Here is a 16268-nt window from a genome sequence, read left to right on the forward strand (position 1 = left end):
GTGCTCCCCTGGACTCCTCAAGGTGTGACAGGCAGAAGAAGCCTTGCCTTGTGCAAGCCCTGCTCAGCAATAATGAAACATCCCTGTGTTATCAACAGTCCCCAGCACAAATCCAAACCACAGCCCCACTCCAGCTACTCTGAAGAAAATGAACTCAATGCCAGACAAAGCCAGCACACCTGAGAACTGGCTGCTGGAGACAAAGAGTCACAACTGGCACAAGCTCCACAGTTTGGCATAAGCAAATTCCAAAGTGCAGCAGACATTCCTGTGCTGTGCTGCACTTACGGCAAGCAGCTAACCGTGCTCAGCTCTGTCGGCAGTGGCTACTTCTGGCTTGGGCCAAACAATAATTTGGAAATAACACAGTGTAAGCAGTGCAGACTTCCAAAGGACAAAGATAACAGGGTATAACCTCTAATTGCTAAAAACAGTCTCATCATTACTATCTCGTTATCCAGCAATGCAAAAGCTGTTCAGATACTTTAGGTGTTATCTAGAGATAAGAGCCGTTTTCTGTTTAATTTCACCATGTGGCCCACTGATACTACTGATATGAAAATCTTCAAGTTTTAACTACAAATAATATGTGGCTGCAGAATGGTTTCAGTTGATTGCCATCAAGGTCTCTGCAAAAGAAAAGCACAGACTCACTACATCACTGCACTGACGCCCACAAGTTTGCGGGGTATGAATTTGTGCTTTCCACTGAAAGATCCCAGCACTTTTCAAATAAATCTTTAAGCTCTATAGCCTCCCCAGTTCTCTCTACATTGATTTTAACACAAAGACAATAAAGCTGCTTTGTTGCAGAACCACAAGCAAGAAAAATAATTTTTAAAAAAGAAACAAAAATCACTGTTTGAATACAGCTTTAATACAAAAAATTTATTTTCTCTATTAGTCAAGTTAACTGATGATAAAAATAGTTAAGAGTTTTTTTTCCTTTTTGGCCTTAAAATTCTGATCTGGTTGCAGCTGTGTTTTAGGGTACAGTCCTTTGGCAGACAGGGTTGTAGATGGCAATTTCTCACATCCAGGGTTCCCATCCTTCCCAGACTCTGCCAAGAATATTGGGGTCTGTTGCTTGATTGATGAGGCATCTCACTTGGGTCTCCTCTGAAAGTCCATCTTCTGGCACTTTGGCTCTGATATCATGATTAGAGTTACCACGAGCCACAGCTGCAAAATCATTATAAGCAGGCGACCTCTCATGGCCCAGGCGCAGCTCATCGCTGAAATTGAGAACACAAAAATAAGCTCTTACTAAAAGAAACAAGCAAAAAACCCGAGATGGATTTTTAAATACAAAACAGCACTTGAAAAATAAAGCTTGAATTGAGATCAAGATGTGGAGGCTGCTCAAGAGCTGTAGAAGGCTTGGCCAGTGAAGACTGGTGGTTTCAGGGGTCCTTTACTAGTGGGTATTTACCATAATATCCCAATCTTGTCAAGGGTCTCCAGCTGGAAGAAGGATGCAGCAGTTCACATCCAAGCTGTTGATCTCTTTACCTGCTCTCCTGATTTGTGCCTGTAACAAGTATTTTGCTGCCCCTTCCAGTTCAGCCTTGACCGCAAAAGGGACTCCTCCCAAGTTCTGCACTTTTCAATATTTGTATGGTTTTAAAACAGGCTTGCTTTCTTTGCTTTTCTGTCTTTCCCCTGATTAATCCAAAATGACTTTTTAAGAGAGGATGGAAGGGATTAATTGTACTTTTAACTGAACTTAAAAGACATTCTGGCTTGAGCCAGACTTGACTAGGCTGACGTAAATAACCTGAGAATGCCACCAGATTTGAATCTGATGTTTCTCATAAGCAGCTTTCCTCCATGCCTCCCCTATAGCTGGTACAGGTTCCAGCTCAGGCAATCCTCCATCTGAAGCATATATTAATTTAAATATTATCCCTACCCTGAAAGCAGTGGAGACAAACATAAAGAACAGAGGGACTGAGGAGTATGAGATTAAGCAGCCTGACAGGGAGGGGAGGCATGTGCTGCCAGGAGCAGTAAAACTGCTCTGAAGGCCTGAGCTGGAGCAAGAAAACTCACAGGGAGATATCTGGTGTTTTGGCTGGCAGGGTGATTCAGAGAGCTTATATGTGGACCAAAATGATTCTGACAGAAGGTTTGCTGAAATTTTGCCCTGTCTGTCTCTTCTCTTTTCCTAGCCTCCATTCTATCCAAAGGGAGCAAAATCTGACTCAGGAGCCTTCCAAAACTCTTAGTGAAGCAGTTTAAAGCAAAAGGAGAGCATCTTACCAAGTGATTATTGCTGGATTGGCACCTGTAAGCTTTCTTCTGACATAGTTAACTTTTTGCAAAGGGTACCAGTTTACTTCAGATGTGTTTATTTCCTTAATCCACGTGCCTCCTTTTTTCAGCTGTCTTTGTTCAAAGTTCTAAGGAGAAAATATATTTGTCCTATTATCATAAATCACACACTTGAAAAAAGCTTTTAAGCTGCAGATCATAGCAAGTCAAGCCAGTATCTTAACTGTAGATGCAGTGGAGGACAAAGCAGTGAGATAATACCTAACTTGCCTATGACTTTAATTTACAAATGAAGTTGCTGAACTGCAACTAGTTGCAGATTTTTTTCTCTGTAACTATTAGTTTGATATATACAGTGCTGTTATGTAAATTTAAGAGGTTGAATGCAGAAAGTTGAAAATATTTATGCTGGTGCTGTAAGTAGCATAACGTGATCAAGAGTTACCCATGTCTTTAGGATTATCATGAAAGATAAAGAACAGTACACTGATAACACAGACATATGCTACTATTTTTTGTGCATCTATACAGAATTCTGTCATTTTAAATACTTTTAAGTTCAGTTTCTCTGAGAACTGAATAAAACAAAGAAAAATAAAAGGAGTAGTGAGAGTGAACCTCAAGGAATACTTCCTTTTTCATCAGTTTTATTCTTATCACAGTTTAAGAATTTCCACATGAAGAAAAATGAAAGAGGATAAAACCCCACCTTCCAGTCCAAGGAAGGCTCTTTTACAAACACATCCATGGTGCTGATGAGGAGGTCTGGATCTGAACGATAAGCCCTCAGGGCATGCACCATCACACTGTAAATGAGTCCCCACTCTTTCACTGGCATCATCAGATTAACGAACTGGCGAGTCAGGCGAAAGGGCATCAACTCTGGCACACTCAAAAACTAGGCAAGGGGAAGGACAGTCAAAAGAAAACAAGAAGTAAGAAGCCTTGGAACTGAAGGATTAGATGGGAATATTTTTTTCTTTTTAAGCTTTGAAACCCTCTTTGTCACTTCACTGAAAATAACATGCAAAAGTAGAACTGAAGGAAGTTGTGACATCAAAGCTCTAGTCATGAGTATTCAGTGACAGTGGCTGAATCCACAGCTGAACCATGTAAAACACCACCATATTGACTCTGTGGAGTTCTGTAGCTCACTTCTTGTCTGAGAATATCTGGACTCTGATATTTTATTAAATTGACTAGAAATTAATTGTAAAGATTATTTTGCACCAGAACAATGGCAACTGAAGAGCATCAAATTTAGTACTGAGAACACACGTGTAATTGCACATAACAAATGCAAAAGCTGTAACAAATTAGTTGAAAACAAATACCTGTGTGGCTGCACCAAAAGCATATCCAAAGTCTATTCCCACCATGCCTCCTGTCTCCTTGTTAATCATGAAGTTGGACAGATGCCGGTCTCCAATCCCAAGTATCCAGTGGCTGATGCACATCAGGGCGTGCGAGCTGGCAAAGTGGGAGCGCAGGGCCAGGAAGGCCTCGGGAGATGTGCTCATCTTCACAAAGGCTCTCCTTAACAAAACAGAACTCATCTTCACAAAGGCTTGCCTTAACAAAGCAGAACTCACTCATTGACTGCAGACAAACGCCAACATTCGTTTCACAGCACACAGCCATCAGCAGCACTTACCGCAGCAGGTCTTCTGGAACACTGCTCTCCCTGCTTTTGAAGGATGTGACTGCTTCTGTACGGCTGGCATTCCTGCAAAGCAGTGGAGAAGTAAAGGTGGCTGCTGAGGTAACAGCCCGCTGCATGCTGGAAATCAAGATGGGCAGGGTCCAACAGCATGAAGTTTAGTAAGTCTAAGTGCTGAGTTCTACATTTTGGCCACAAAAACCCCCTACAGTGTTACAAGCTGGGGACAGTGCGGCTGGACAGTGTTCAGGTGGAAAGGGACCTGGGGGTGCTGGTCAACAGCTGGTTGAACATGAGCCAGCAGTATGTCCTGGTGGCCAAGAAGACCAAGGGCATCCTGGCCTGCATCAGGAATAGCGTGGCCAGCAGGATGAGGGAGGTCATTCTTCCCCTGTACTCGGCACTGGTGAGACTGAATCTTAAGTGCTGTGTCCAGTTCTGGGCCCCTCAGTTTGGGAAGGACGTTGAGAGGCTTGAGCACGTCCAGAGGAGGCAACGAGGCTTGTGAGGGGCTTGGAACACAAGCCCTATAAGGAATGTTTGAAGGAGCTGGGGTTGTTTAGCCTGTAGAAGAGGAGGCTTAGAGGTGACCCTACTGCTCTCTACAACCTCCTGAAGGGAGGCTGTAGACAGGTGGGGATCGGTCTCTTCCACCAGGCAGCAACTGACAGAACCAGAGGACGCAGTCTTAAGCTGCTTCAGGGAAGGTATAGGTTGGATATCAGGAAAGAATTTTTCACCAAAAGAATAAAAAAGTACTGGAATGCTCTCCCCAGGGAGGTGGTAGAATCACCATCTCTGGATGTGTTAAAAAAAAGACTGGACATGGCACTTGGTGCTACAGTTTAGTCAAGGTGTCAGGGCATAGGTTGGACTTGATGATCTTAGAGGTCTCTTCCAACCTCATTTTTCTGTGATTCTGCGATATGCTCATGACTGCAGCAGCATGCGGTAACAGCTTACTCCAGTAAACAGTACAGCAAGCCACAAAGGGCTCATCCCCCCAATTTTATCTGATTTTACAAGTATCCCACCCTCCCTCTTTCTCCCAGCAGTTTTTTCCAAGACTGACATTTCTAAATACAAAAGAGTATGTGGTTTCATGTATTTTCCTCCAAATCAAGTTGATGGGTGAAGTTTTAATAAAGCAATACAATCACGTTCTTTCTGGCTGGATAGTCTCTTCCAAGCAGAGGAATTAAGGCCCCAGTTACATCTCTCAGCAGCAGGCTGAGGCTGTACTGACACTAGAGAGTAGTGTAGCAGAGGGGAAGCAACAGAACTGAAGAACTGGTGCTGAGGGACTCATGCAGATTTGGGGAAGGAGGCTTTGTCCTAGCCCATATCCAGTTCTGAATGCTTGTTAGAGCTGACATGTGCCGGGTGCTTTCCTTCCAGTCTACTTCCCTCTGAAAGGAGCAGAATTGAGAAATAGAGGACAGCCCTTTGGTGCAGCAGACTGAAGATGAGTGGGGGTGATTGGGAATTACTTCAAAAGCACATTCTGGATCTGAATACAAATATTAATTCAGTTAAACAAATCAAAGTTTTCCTTTAAACAGCAAGACACTCAGTTAATCAGGTTATGAGCTTATAAGAAATGCTCTGGACACTTCACTTTACCACCCACAGAGCTAGACCCAGGTAGGTGTGGAAATTCCTCTGAGAGGATGCTCAAGTCAGAACCTAAACCATCAAATATTCTTAAATTCTCTTTGAATCACGGTGATTTTCTCTGTCCAACTCCAGCAGATGCTTGGGCTCTGAGGCAGCCTACCTAACTGCATAATCAGGAACAACATGCCTAGAAAATAAAGTTGAAGAGCAGCATCTGCTTCTAGACACTTTCTAAAGGAAGTGAGCAAGCTTCTGGAAGCATTCCTGTACTCTGGTAGAATTTTTGGCAAGAGGAATTTTGCAAAGCATCTCCAGGAAGACAAAGCAGTAAAATGAGCAAAAATCAGATCTAGCCATCATATCATAATGCAGATCATACTTTTTTTTTTTTTCCTGGAATTTCTACATCTCTGTGTGTGTGCACACTCCAGCTTCTATATTTCCTATGCAGTTCTCTTTTGAAACTCACCTGTACATGGCATGGTATCGAGAGATGCCCTGTGCTTTCCCACCCATCCTGGACAGCCACTCAGAATAGGTAGCACGAGGTCCTCTTGGGCTAGGGACAAAAAAAGAAGAAAAGCACCAATGATTTCCCTGTACAATCTCACCACTCTCCATTTGGTTATCCACAGGCTGTGTGCTGCACTGACCCATGAGATTTTTATGCAAAGGAAAAGTCAGGAAGCTACAGCCTACATTAATTTTAGCCTAGCTATAGAAATGAAGTTTATGCAGAGTACAGGCTGATCCATTCATCTCCTTTGCCCCAGTTATAAAAACACTTCAGTCATATCAGACATCTCAAAGGTGTTACTTTGTCAATAGGTACTGTAAGTACCTCTAGAAGAAAGATCCAAAATAATTTCTGCAGGGAGGGAAAGTTATTTTTGACAGTCTTGTAGCCTTTGAGAAGCATTATGTAGTCTGCCACAGTACATGCTGCCCTTTGTCCTTCCAAGTGGGCAGGGAATGCAGGAAGGCAGCTTGGTATCTCCTCAGAGTGTACAAGAGAGAAGGAAGAGGTGCTTGAACTTGGGGTATTAATCCATAAGAAGCCAGTATTCATTAGTTGCACTGCTTATGAAATAATTTGAAATTTTTTCCCATCTAAACTAAACACATCAAACCTTGAACTTCTATTTCTCAACTTAGCAGAGCAGCCACCTCCTCTCTTCCTTCCGAAGCATGTTTTGAGATAGAAAATGTCATTTCCATTTAAGAAGCATTTATCAGTTAGAGAGTGTAGCCCATCACTTTGGGATAAAGGATTTCAAAAATTCAGAAAGTTGTTCCCCCTACCCCAACCAAAATTTTCCTTTTTGAGTGCTGTCACTTAACCATAGCTCAATATAAAATGTCTCAATTGCCTTGAATGAACAACATATGGGAAAATATTAAAGTCTATGTACACAATAAAGCAAAGGGTTTTTTTAAAAATAAATTATGACCTGCTTTTATAAATACGCTAATCTTTTACACTGAGCATATTATAAATTTCCTCCCCTCACAAGATGGTTCCATGTGAGGCTTCTTTCACTTTCCCACTCAGTGAATTGAGATCAACATAACCTCACTGCTGTTCACAACAGTGAATAAGACAGCAGTAATGCAGGAACTCTAGCAGTTCCTAAACTGCTCACAAATCAAATAACCATAGAAATAAAGACTCTTTGGAGTCCAACCTCCACGCTGGAGCTTCCTCCAACCTGCCCCATAAATGTTAACTAGTAAAAATAAATGGTGACAACACTCAGACAAACCCAAACAGAGATTATGTAACTGAGAATCACATTTGTAAATTAAACCACATTTGTAAATTCCAGGACAGAACTAGGCCGAAATGCCAGAATTAAATAAATTTTACAAATATCCAACCTGCAATTACAATCACAAGAAAGCAATATAATTTATTCAAACCCAGCATTTGTATCATGTCAGAGAAAGTGCTCTGTTGAGTTCTGTGCATTTGCTGCCAAGTTCCATCCCCCATCACTGACTCACTGCTGAACCCAGGTTCTCAATAGCTCTGCCTCTACTCCCTTCCCCTGCCCCTCATTGACCTAAGTCCATTTCCTGCCTGATCAAATCAAGAGATCAAAATCCTCTGCTTGTAAAATCAATCTGCTGATAAGGAAATGGTGATGATAATGACGTCACACAGATTATAATTATAAGTCTCCTGTTTAAACAAGCTGGGTGGAGGATATTCCAGCTACAATGGCACTCATTAAACAAACAGTTGCCAATTACTAATTTGGGTCAGGAAGTACAAACTGCCTCCTTGCTTATAAATGCTTTTCTTTTATTCTTTAATTAAAAAAAAAAAAAGGAAAAAAAGAAAAAGAAAATCCTGCCACAAGACTGTCAGTTACTCATTAGTAGTGGTTTCTATTAGAGCAGACAGCTAAACCAAGCATCACCTGTAATAGCTGATATCTTCCTCTTCAGACATACTATTTTTAAGGAATTCTTTTAAGGTACAAGTATTTTCCAGCCACTTGATGAGTCCCAGCCTGAAACAAAGTAAGTCAGAGATAACAAGTAGCTCAGAGCTGAACTTTAGAGGAACACCACAAATGGGAAGCAATACATTCTATTGCCTGTTAAAAGAAGGTTAAAAGCTACCAATTTAAATATACTCTGAAAAAACAGTTTCCAGGCAAAGCAAATTCAATGTTGTTTAAAAGGAAAAAAAAAATTAAGCCAAGGCACAAAACACTCTCAATCTGAATCTGGCACACAAAATTCTCACTTTCCAACATCCCAAACTAATAGATGTTAACAAAAGGATTTCTGTCCCTTCAAGATAAATGCCTACCTTGTTGTCATGGGGATGACCTGGTAAGTTTTTAACTGCATATTTCTTTGGCTACATGCAGCATCTTGGGAAAGGATAATGTTCATTACATCAAAGAGCTGCTCAATGCGTTGGTCTTGTCGCAGGTCTTCGCCACCTTTGACAAGAAAAGGATACTCCCGCTCATCGCTGCCTCGGATCGTTATACGTTTTGGCTTCCTCAAGGATTCCATCACACTTATCTTGGAAAAAGACAGGAGAAAAGAAAAATATTTGGGACAGAAGACTTGGTCTTACAGAATCATTGCTGGAATTAAGCATATCTGTCATTCCTAGATGACATAATCAAGTTACTCAATTATAACAGAAAAACAAATGCCCACTTGCAGCCTTTCCTTTGTATGCTGCAAGATGTGTAAACAAGTAGTGATCCTGCTACTGCCAAATTCTTGAAATGCTACATGGACACAGATTTATACCACACAGGATTTTGACTCAATCTTAAAAACATACCCGTTCATCAAATCCAGAGATTTTTGCATGGTACTCTGGCAGAGGTTTCCCTTTTCCGTCGTACTGACCTGAAGTGGTAGTGGAAAAAAAATATTAATACATAGCCTGATGTTACTTTAAAGTGTGTTTAACGCCAGAACGTTTTGTCAAACTGGTAGAATGACAACTACAAATAAAATATTTTTAAATGCATAAAAAATGGTCCAACATACACATAGTATGATTACACACAGTATGATACCCTCTCCTTGTTTAGCTGTTAGAATGGAGCGCTTGCTGGTTTCAGAAGAAACCAGCCTTTTTTGAACTAGATTTAAACATGTATTAGATTTATATATCAGATTTCCTGGAGTCAGGCCTTTAGAAAAATACTAAATTCTTAGGTAAGAGATACAAGCTTAGAAGCAATTTTAAAAATCAGGACTACAGCTTAAGAACAGATTTAAGAGATAATGAGGGAACAGAATTATTTCAAGTAAGACCAGATAAGGCTTAAGGCCAGAAAGAAGGGTCATATAGCCAATATAAGAAATAAAGCTCAAGAGCAACTCTCTTGTAAGGGACAATTCACCACTGACACTGAACAGGAACTTACCAGGAACCTCCAGTTCACTCCTCAAGAACTCAGCTTTGAATTCACTCATCCATGGTGAACATTCTTTGAGATTCCCAGGTTCTTTATGGGTTTTGATCATTTTTGAGTGGAGAGAAGCTGCAATTGCATCGAAGTCACTAGTCCTCATATCCAACAGTTCTGAACCACCTCTGCCAAAATGATGATCCAGGTCCTTCCCAATAGCCTAACAATCATTTATAGAAAGGAATCCCGTTTACACAGTGCTAGAAACTACCCAAAAGCACCAAAAGGGCACCTTCCTATCTATATACATGGCTTGTCTTGATATTAGGAAGAAATTCTTAATATAAACCAGAACAGGTTGCCCAGAGAAGTTGTGGATGCCTCATCCCTGGAAGTGTTCAAGGCCAGGTCAGAAGGGGCCCTGAGCAACCAGGTCTAGTGGGAAGTGCCCCTGGCCATGGCAGGGGTGCTGGAACCAGATGATCTTTCAGGTCCCTTCCAACCCAAATCATTCTGAGACTCTGTGAAATGTTTTACATGTTTTATTTACCACCGGATTTATTATTCATGGATTTATTACTGCCTAGCAACAATTTTGGACATAGAATGCATAAACCCATATTTTAAACTATTTTAAATATCCTGATATAGGAAAAGAGCAAAGTTTTGCACACGGATCCATTTAATGAACAATATAAGTATTAGCTACAAAGTTAACTGAATTGACTTCCTGCATTCATAATTCAAGGTTCTAGAAAAACCAAATGTTCCTCCTTGGAGTGGGTATTAATGGCTTGGAAAGATGTTTTTTTCATTGCCTGATCATTTTTCTACCAAGCTATGAAGACACAGCTATTTCACTGAAGTAAATGAAAATACAAAAAACATTATCCTTTTGAGGAGACTACTACAGTCAAAAACATCTTTATCACTAAATCTATTTCCAGATTATGAGCCTGAAGTACTCCACGTAGTAGAGCAATTTTACATGTCAGTCAAGAGAGACAACTTGTTGTTTTCCTAGCAAGGACACTAGAAATGGTACAGTTATTCTCACAGCACACTTTGTTTCTTCATAATAATGCATCATGAAAGCAAAGACTTCAGCACCTATGCACCATTAACCTGACTCTCTTCTGCAGCTACTCTCCTCTCTCCCTCTTCCCTTTACCAGAGGGGAACAACCCTAATATCTCTCTCCAGCATCTCCCTTGCTCTTCTCCCTGTATCCTCTAACACTGCACATTTCAGCTTTTTAAAGAGCCATGGATATTTTTTTTTTTGGTGTGGGTACACATATAATCCAAACAGCCTTTGTGCTTAGGCCTGCTATGTCCCTTGCTGTGCAAGTACCCTGTATAGCTGCTCCTCTCTCCCTACCCCCACCCCTGTCACCGGCACATCCTGCACATTCTTATCCCCCACTCTTAAGTTTGAAGTCATTATCATCAAAGGCCCATCTTATCTCACAGCAACACATTCAGAGGGCTAGTGCGCCCCTAAACTCCCAATTACCCTTTCTGCTTCATTATCACCTCACCTCCCCTGACTCCACCTTACTCTCATCCTCCACCTTTCCCACTCATGGGGAAGGAATCTCCCTACAGACAGCCAGGTTAGTTTATCTAATGCTAATGTGACATAAGATGGCCACAACGGGAGACAGCTGGATGCACCCCGCCCTGGCCACGGGGCTGTGAACACACAGTGCAAGCATACAGTCAGGACCTCCTTCTACAGGAGTATCACTCTCCTGCCCTCAGCAATTTGCACCTCAGGGATTTCTGGACCGGGAGTGTGCATTTATATGTAAAAGCTCTTAAAGCACTGCCCCCTCTCCGTGCTATTGCCTGCTTGCTATGTGAACCCATGAAAGCACCTAACACCCTGCAGGCAGGAGTTCAGCACCTAAGTGTGCACTGAATGAGGAAACACTTCTCACTGGTCTGAACCTGCCACTTCCATAGAGCATTTACTTCCTGTTCGGTGCTCCTGATGGAATCATACAATTGCTAGGGTTGGAAAAGACCTGCAAGTTCACCAAGTCCAACCATGGGACTAATGTTAAGAGCTTCACTGTATCTGGCACCATTGCATCTTTTCCAGCTGGAGGAATATTAAAGTTGCTTGTGCAATGGTTACTCTGCACCTCTGATTATTCTTGCCACTTTGAACCTCATCCAATTTTACTGTGTCTGCGCCGAGAATATTGCAGATGAGGACTATAATGTTCAAGAAGCCAGAGTCACAGAAGGCTGCTATGCCAATGTACAAATCCATGTTTAGTTCTCTATTCTTAATAATGATGAACATTTGCTCTTCTTTTTTGACTGCCCTTGAGTTTTCACAGCTGATGTTTTCAAGGAACCATCACAAATCAAGACTTTGTTCTTGAACTGCAATAGTCAGCTAAAATATGCAGAATTTCTATATGATACTGGGATAATTACATTTTCTTGCCACATGTGTCGCTTCATTTTCTATGCTGATTTTCACCACTTTGGAATTCAGTCAGTTTTGTAAAGTTTTTTTCTTTAATTCTTCATAGTCATAACTCTTCTGTATAAGTAACTTCGTATCAGCAGAAAATCTGAGTAGTATAATACAGCAAAACTCCCTAAGGTGCTCATAAATCCTTGGCAGCGGGGAACAAAAAACAAAGCCAGATTCCCACGGATGATTAGAGGCTCAGGTCCTAAGAACCTGGCAACATTCAGGACAGGAGAGGTAGAAGCTGTGTAAGACAGTACATTTATCCCTGCAGGGCAGTTAGAAGTGGAAAGTGAACTATGTTAAGTCCATGGCTTCTAGCAAAGAAATCCCAGTCCTGTACTCCTGACTAGATCAAGTCTCATCAAGTCCTGCAACACCTGCAAAAGTTGTGATCTGGATCCCTCTTTTGACTTTCTATTGCCTTCTAGAAAAGCCATGATGCCAACACTACCCAGTAACCACATATACCTGAATAAACCTTTTCCTCATCAATCCAAGGCCAGGACTCTCCAAATTTCCCAGATTCTTGTACATTCCTTCATACATTTCCTTAAGCTTCTTTTTGTTTCTCTGAGGCTTTGACAACTCATTTCTGACATCCTCAGCCCAATCCTGCAAAGAGAAGAAAACAGATGAGTACCGAGAAAAGATTTACCGACCCTTGCTCTTCAGTAGGCCAGTCAGATTGCACTGGGGTTACTGTATTTACTAACAGTCAACTATTGTGTGTCTTTTGACAAAAAAAGAGCAACCAAAAGACTGTGGAAATATTTTCCTTTTGTTCTGTGTCTTGATAAAATGTTTCTACTTTATTATGATAGTTATGTTTACTGCCATAGTGTTTGGTGCTAAGAAAGCCTCTGTGAGGCCAGGAGTGGCACAAAACACAGGACAAGAATTGTTTGGACAAACAAGTCAGAACATAGACAGGGATGCCCAGCAGGGAAAGGACATAAGAACACAAGTAGTCCAAAATTGTAAAGATGGCCAGAAATGATAATTCTGTAAGGGTTTCAGAACGATTAAGGAAGACTGACCATGGGGCAGGGCACAGACCCTGAAGGGGAAAGCTGAAAAGGACTGGAGCAGAACATCCAGCACAAGGGAGGGAGTCCATCACCAGTGAAAGCTGCTGACATCACCCTGACATCAGCAGCAGCAGCTGGTGCTGAGTTGAACCACTTCCTGTGGCTGTGGTGTCAACTGAACTGTGTCAGGCTCCACTCAGCACTTGCTCTTCTGAACAGAGGGAGAGGAATGAAGGGGAAGTGGGAAAAATACACTTTACCTTGAAAATCATTACAGGATTAGAGAGCTGCTCCAGGGCGTGAACAAAATCTTGAACTACTCCTCCTCTATCCAACTTATTCTTGATCCTTTAAAAGAAGAGAAAAATGCATCACAATGCAACAGAAACTACCATCACCACCTTGCCTGCAGATAAGCCATGGTCTAGACTGTCTGCTATATACAAGAATCTGGTAGAACAATTAAGGTGTAGGTAGGTAAGACTCCCTTAGAATTCCCTCTAGGGCTGCATGACTGTTTATATGTTGACTAAACGTGCCACACAGCTCCCAGTTTTTTAATTATATGTCCCACTATGAAAATAGGAACTTGGTGGGTGAGTAGAAAGCATGCTTGAAACAGACACAGGCATTGACCAGACCATGTGCCCTGTCATGACAGTTACTGAAGGGTGATATTGTCTGTGAAACACATGACTTTGTATTTTTATTTTAAGAAAAAAATTTGTTCAGCAGATGTATCAAATTTGAGAAAAAGGCAAAAAGACACCCACAATTTTAAGAGTGGTTCTACAGCATTGTGTGATAGAAACTGATTTTTGCCTGGGGATTAACTCAAGTGCTACTGCATGCCAAAAGGGACAAGGGAAAGCTTGTAAGAGAAGCTGCATGTTGCACACTGAATAGGCAGAGAACACCACAGCCAAGAGCTGTCATTCCTAAGATAACCTGCACCCTTTTCACTGCCCTCTCTGAAGTCTGGTATGAGTGTCTATTCTACTTAAACATTGCTGCTTCCTCTTGGTATTAGAAAGATGATAAATGTTCAATACCACAGAATTACAAAGAAAAAGGCGTTGTCTCTCTGTGGTCTTTTTGTTTTATCTTGGGAAAACTTTTAACTTGCAATAGCCTGGGGAGTATATGTTCCCAACACTTCATAAGGTTTCATGCTACCAACCTGAGTGTGCCTGACACTGACAGAGCTGATGTATTGCATTTCTCTGTGCCTTTAAACAAATATTTATATACCCTCTAATATACCCTCTAACAAATATATACCCTCTAATATTTCTCGTGTTCACTAAAGAAAAGGGTCTGTGTAGGAAAAATAAACTAATCTGTCCACTCCTGCAAAAAAAAAAACATACGGAAGAGCTACTCCAATTGCAAATTCACCTTTCTACAAACTCCTTGTTCTTGCAGCCAGCTGCAGTATCTTTGAAGCAGTAACTTTCACTGCTGATCATGAAAGGGTAGATGAGTGCCTGGGGGTAGGTATTTGCAATCTCTTCAACAGTGTGTTGTACAGCTACTGCTTCATCCTTGTCAAGTAGTGCCATCATCTGGCTAATCCAACCAATGAACTGCCAGCAGGGAACCGAAGAAAGCTGCAAAAACACAAACACTGCTTTCATCTTTGGTCTTCCTCAAAAACACCAAACATAGCAAACAAACAAAACTGCTCCGTGGTGCAGCCTGACGGAGAAATGTGAAAAGGAAACAGAGAATGTCCACTAAGTGTGCTAAACATCCCGCAATGAAGCACAGATTTAATTATTAATATCACTACTACTACCACCACTACTTCTACTTAATAGGTTTTCCATTATAAAGATTTGCAGCCTGTTGATCAATATCAGGCTTTACACTCAAACTTGTGGCTTTTGTCTCTGGATGCAATACAATAATTTTTGATCATCACATACACACAACTCAAAAATCTGAAGGAATTCAATTCCAACACCACTAGGTTAAAGTCTTGATTTGAGTAAAAAATGCCAGGAAGAAGAACACTGAAACTCCCTATTGTTTATATAGTTTTGTCCTTTGTTCATCTTTAAGCATTTCTAATAGAATTTAAGATCAGATTGCCAGTACTTATTTCACAGAAAGACAGAGGATAGGATAAATAAATGCCTGGTGAACTCCCTTTCTGATTGAGATTTGTCAGCTTGTGTCAGGTTCTGTTTGAACTATTGGTGTTTTTCCATGGCCACACCTTGTGCGCCTCGGCCATTTCTGCTATTTTCTCAGTTCCCTGGGATAATGAATCCGAGTTTCTGCCTCACTTGGGTTCCTTCTCTCAAAAGGCCTGTTGCTCTGGGAGCAGCAGCAGCACAATGACATGGGCTTGGAAAGTCAGGCAGGCCAAGGCAGGAACAGGCACGAGTCACAGAGAAGGTTTCAGCTTATCTGTCCCACCACAGCAGGGAAGGCTCGTGCTATCCTGCCATGGAACAGCAATGGAAAGACAGGTTGTGGAAGGAAGAAAAGAAGAAAGGAAATGGGAAATACAAAGGAAGACAAAGCTGTAGTAATCTCTGACGAGAAGAAGGACAGGGAAAGGTGGGTGACATGGAATGAGTCTGGAAAAGCTGCTGGCTTCCTGCATACAGGAAACTCAGTCTACAGGAATAAGATACATTCCTCACCCTAATGCTAACCACCTTTGTCAGCCCATTTAGATTGTTCTGAAGGAAAAAAAAAGACAAAGCATACCACAGTTGTTCTCCAGCAACTGTCAAACAAATATTTGGAATGAGAATGATGATAAAAAGCTAAATTTCCAAGAAAAATTTTCTGTCCACATTAATTAGACTCAGTAAGTTACAGAAAAGACAAGGAACAATGATGGGATAAAATCTATCTGATTTCCCTGAAGCAAAACTTACCAGTCTAACCTCTCTATGTATCCCACCCCCACCTTTAAAATTTCATTTTCAGCAACATTTGCTGGCAGAAAAATTGAAGCAACTAACCTCTCGTGTCACTAGACCCAATGTCTCTGCTGGATATCTTTCAATTATTTGGAGCAGTCTAGGAAATCTCAGCCTGGCTTCTCTGGAATTCAGTTTTAAAGCTTTTATCATTTTCTCCACCACAATAGCTGGGAACTGCTGCCGATCCACAGTGTTAATTTCTGCCAAGAGACATTAAACAAGAATTATCAGAAACACCATCACTTGTTCCATGTCTTTGATCATCTGAAACATTCATCTTTACAATTCAGTATTTTTTTATCAAGTGTATTTTGTATTTTTACTTTGTTCTCCTTCCCATCTGTTTGAACTGCACACATCT

General features: G+C 41.3%; 1 protein-coding gene across 3 annotated transcripts in view; it reads right to left on the bottom strand.

Moving 5' to 3' along the window:
* Positions 1–837: 837 nt before the first annotated feature.
* Positions 838–16268, bottom strand: part of PRKDC (protein kinase, DNA-activated, catalytic subunit) — an 83233-nt gene continuing 67802 nt past the window's right edge. For all 3 annotated transcript variants that reach the window (XM_030970865.1, XM_030970860.1, XM_030970872.1), the window contains 14 exons: positions 15947–16107; positions 14364–14575; positions 13226–13313; positions 12406–12549; positions 9460–9664; positions 8865–8932; positions 8373–8593; positions 7975–8067; positions 6021–6110; positions 3929–4000; positions 3609–3810; positions 2984–3172; positions 2263–2402; positions 838–1235 (listed from right to left, as the gene is read on the bottom strand). In XM_030970865.1, the coding sequence (XP_030826725.1) occupies positions 1031–1235; positions 2263–2402; positions 2984–3172; positions 3609–3810; positions 3929–4000; positions 6021–6110; positions 7975–8067; positions 8373–8593; positions 8865–8932; positions 9460–9664; positions 12406–12549; positions 13226–13313; positions 14364–14575; positions 15947–16107 (2090 nt within the window). In that variant the 3' untranslated portion in view covers positions 838–1030. The remainder of the gene's footprint in view (positions 1236–2262; positions 2403–2983; positions 3173–3608; positions 3811–3928; positions 4001–6020; positions 6111–7974; positions 8068–8372; positions 8594–8864; positions 8933–9459; positions 9665–12405; positions 12550–13225; positions 13314–14363; positions 14576–15946; positions 16108–16268) is intronic.

The sequence above is a fragment of the Camarhynchus parvulus genome, chromosome 2, assembly GCF_901933205.1.
Source record: "Camarhynchus parvulus chromosome 2, STF_HiC, whole genome shotgun sequence".
Classification (NCBI taxonomy): domain Eukaryota; kingdom Metazoa; phylum Chordata; class Aves; order Passeriformes; family Thraupidae; genus Camarhynchus; species Camarhynchus parvulus.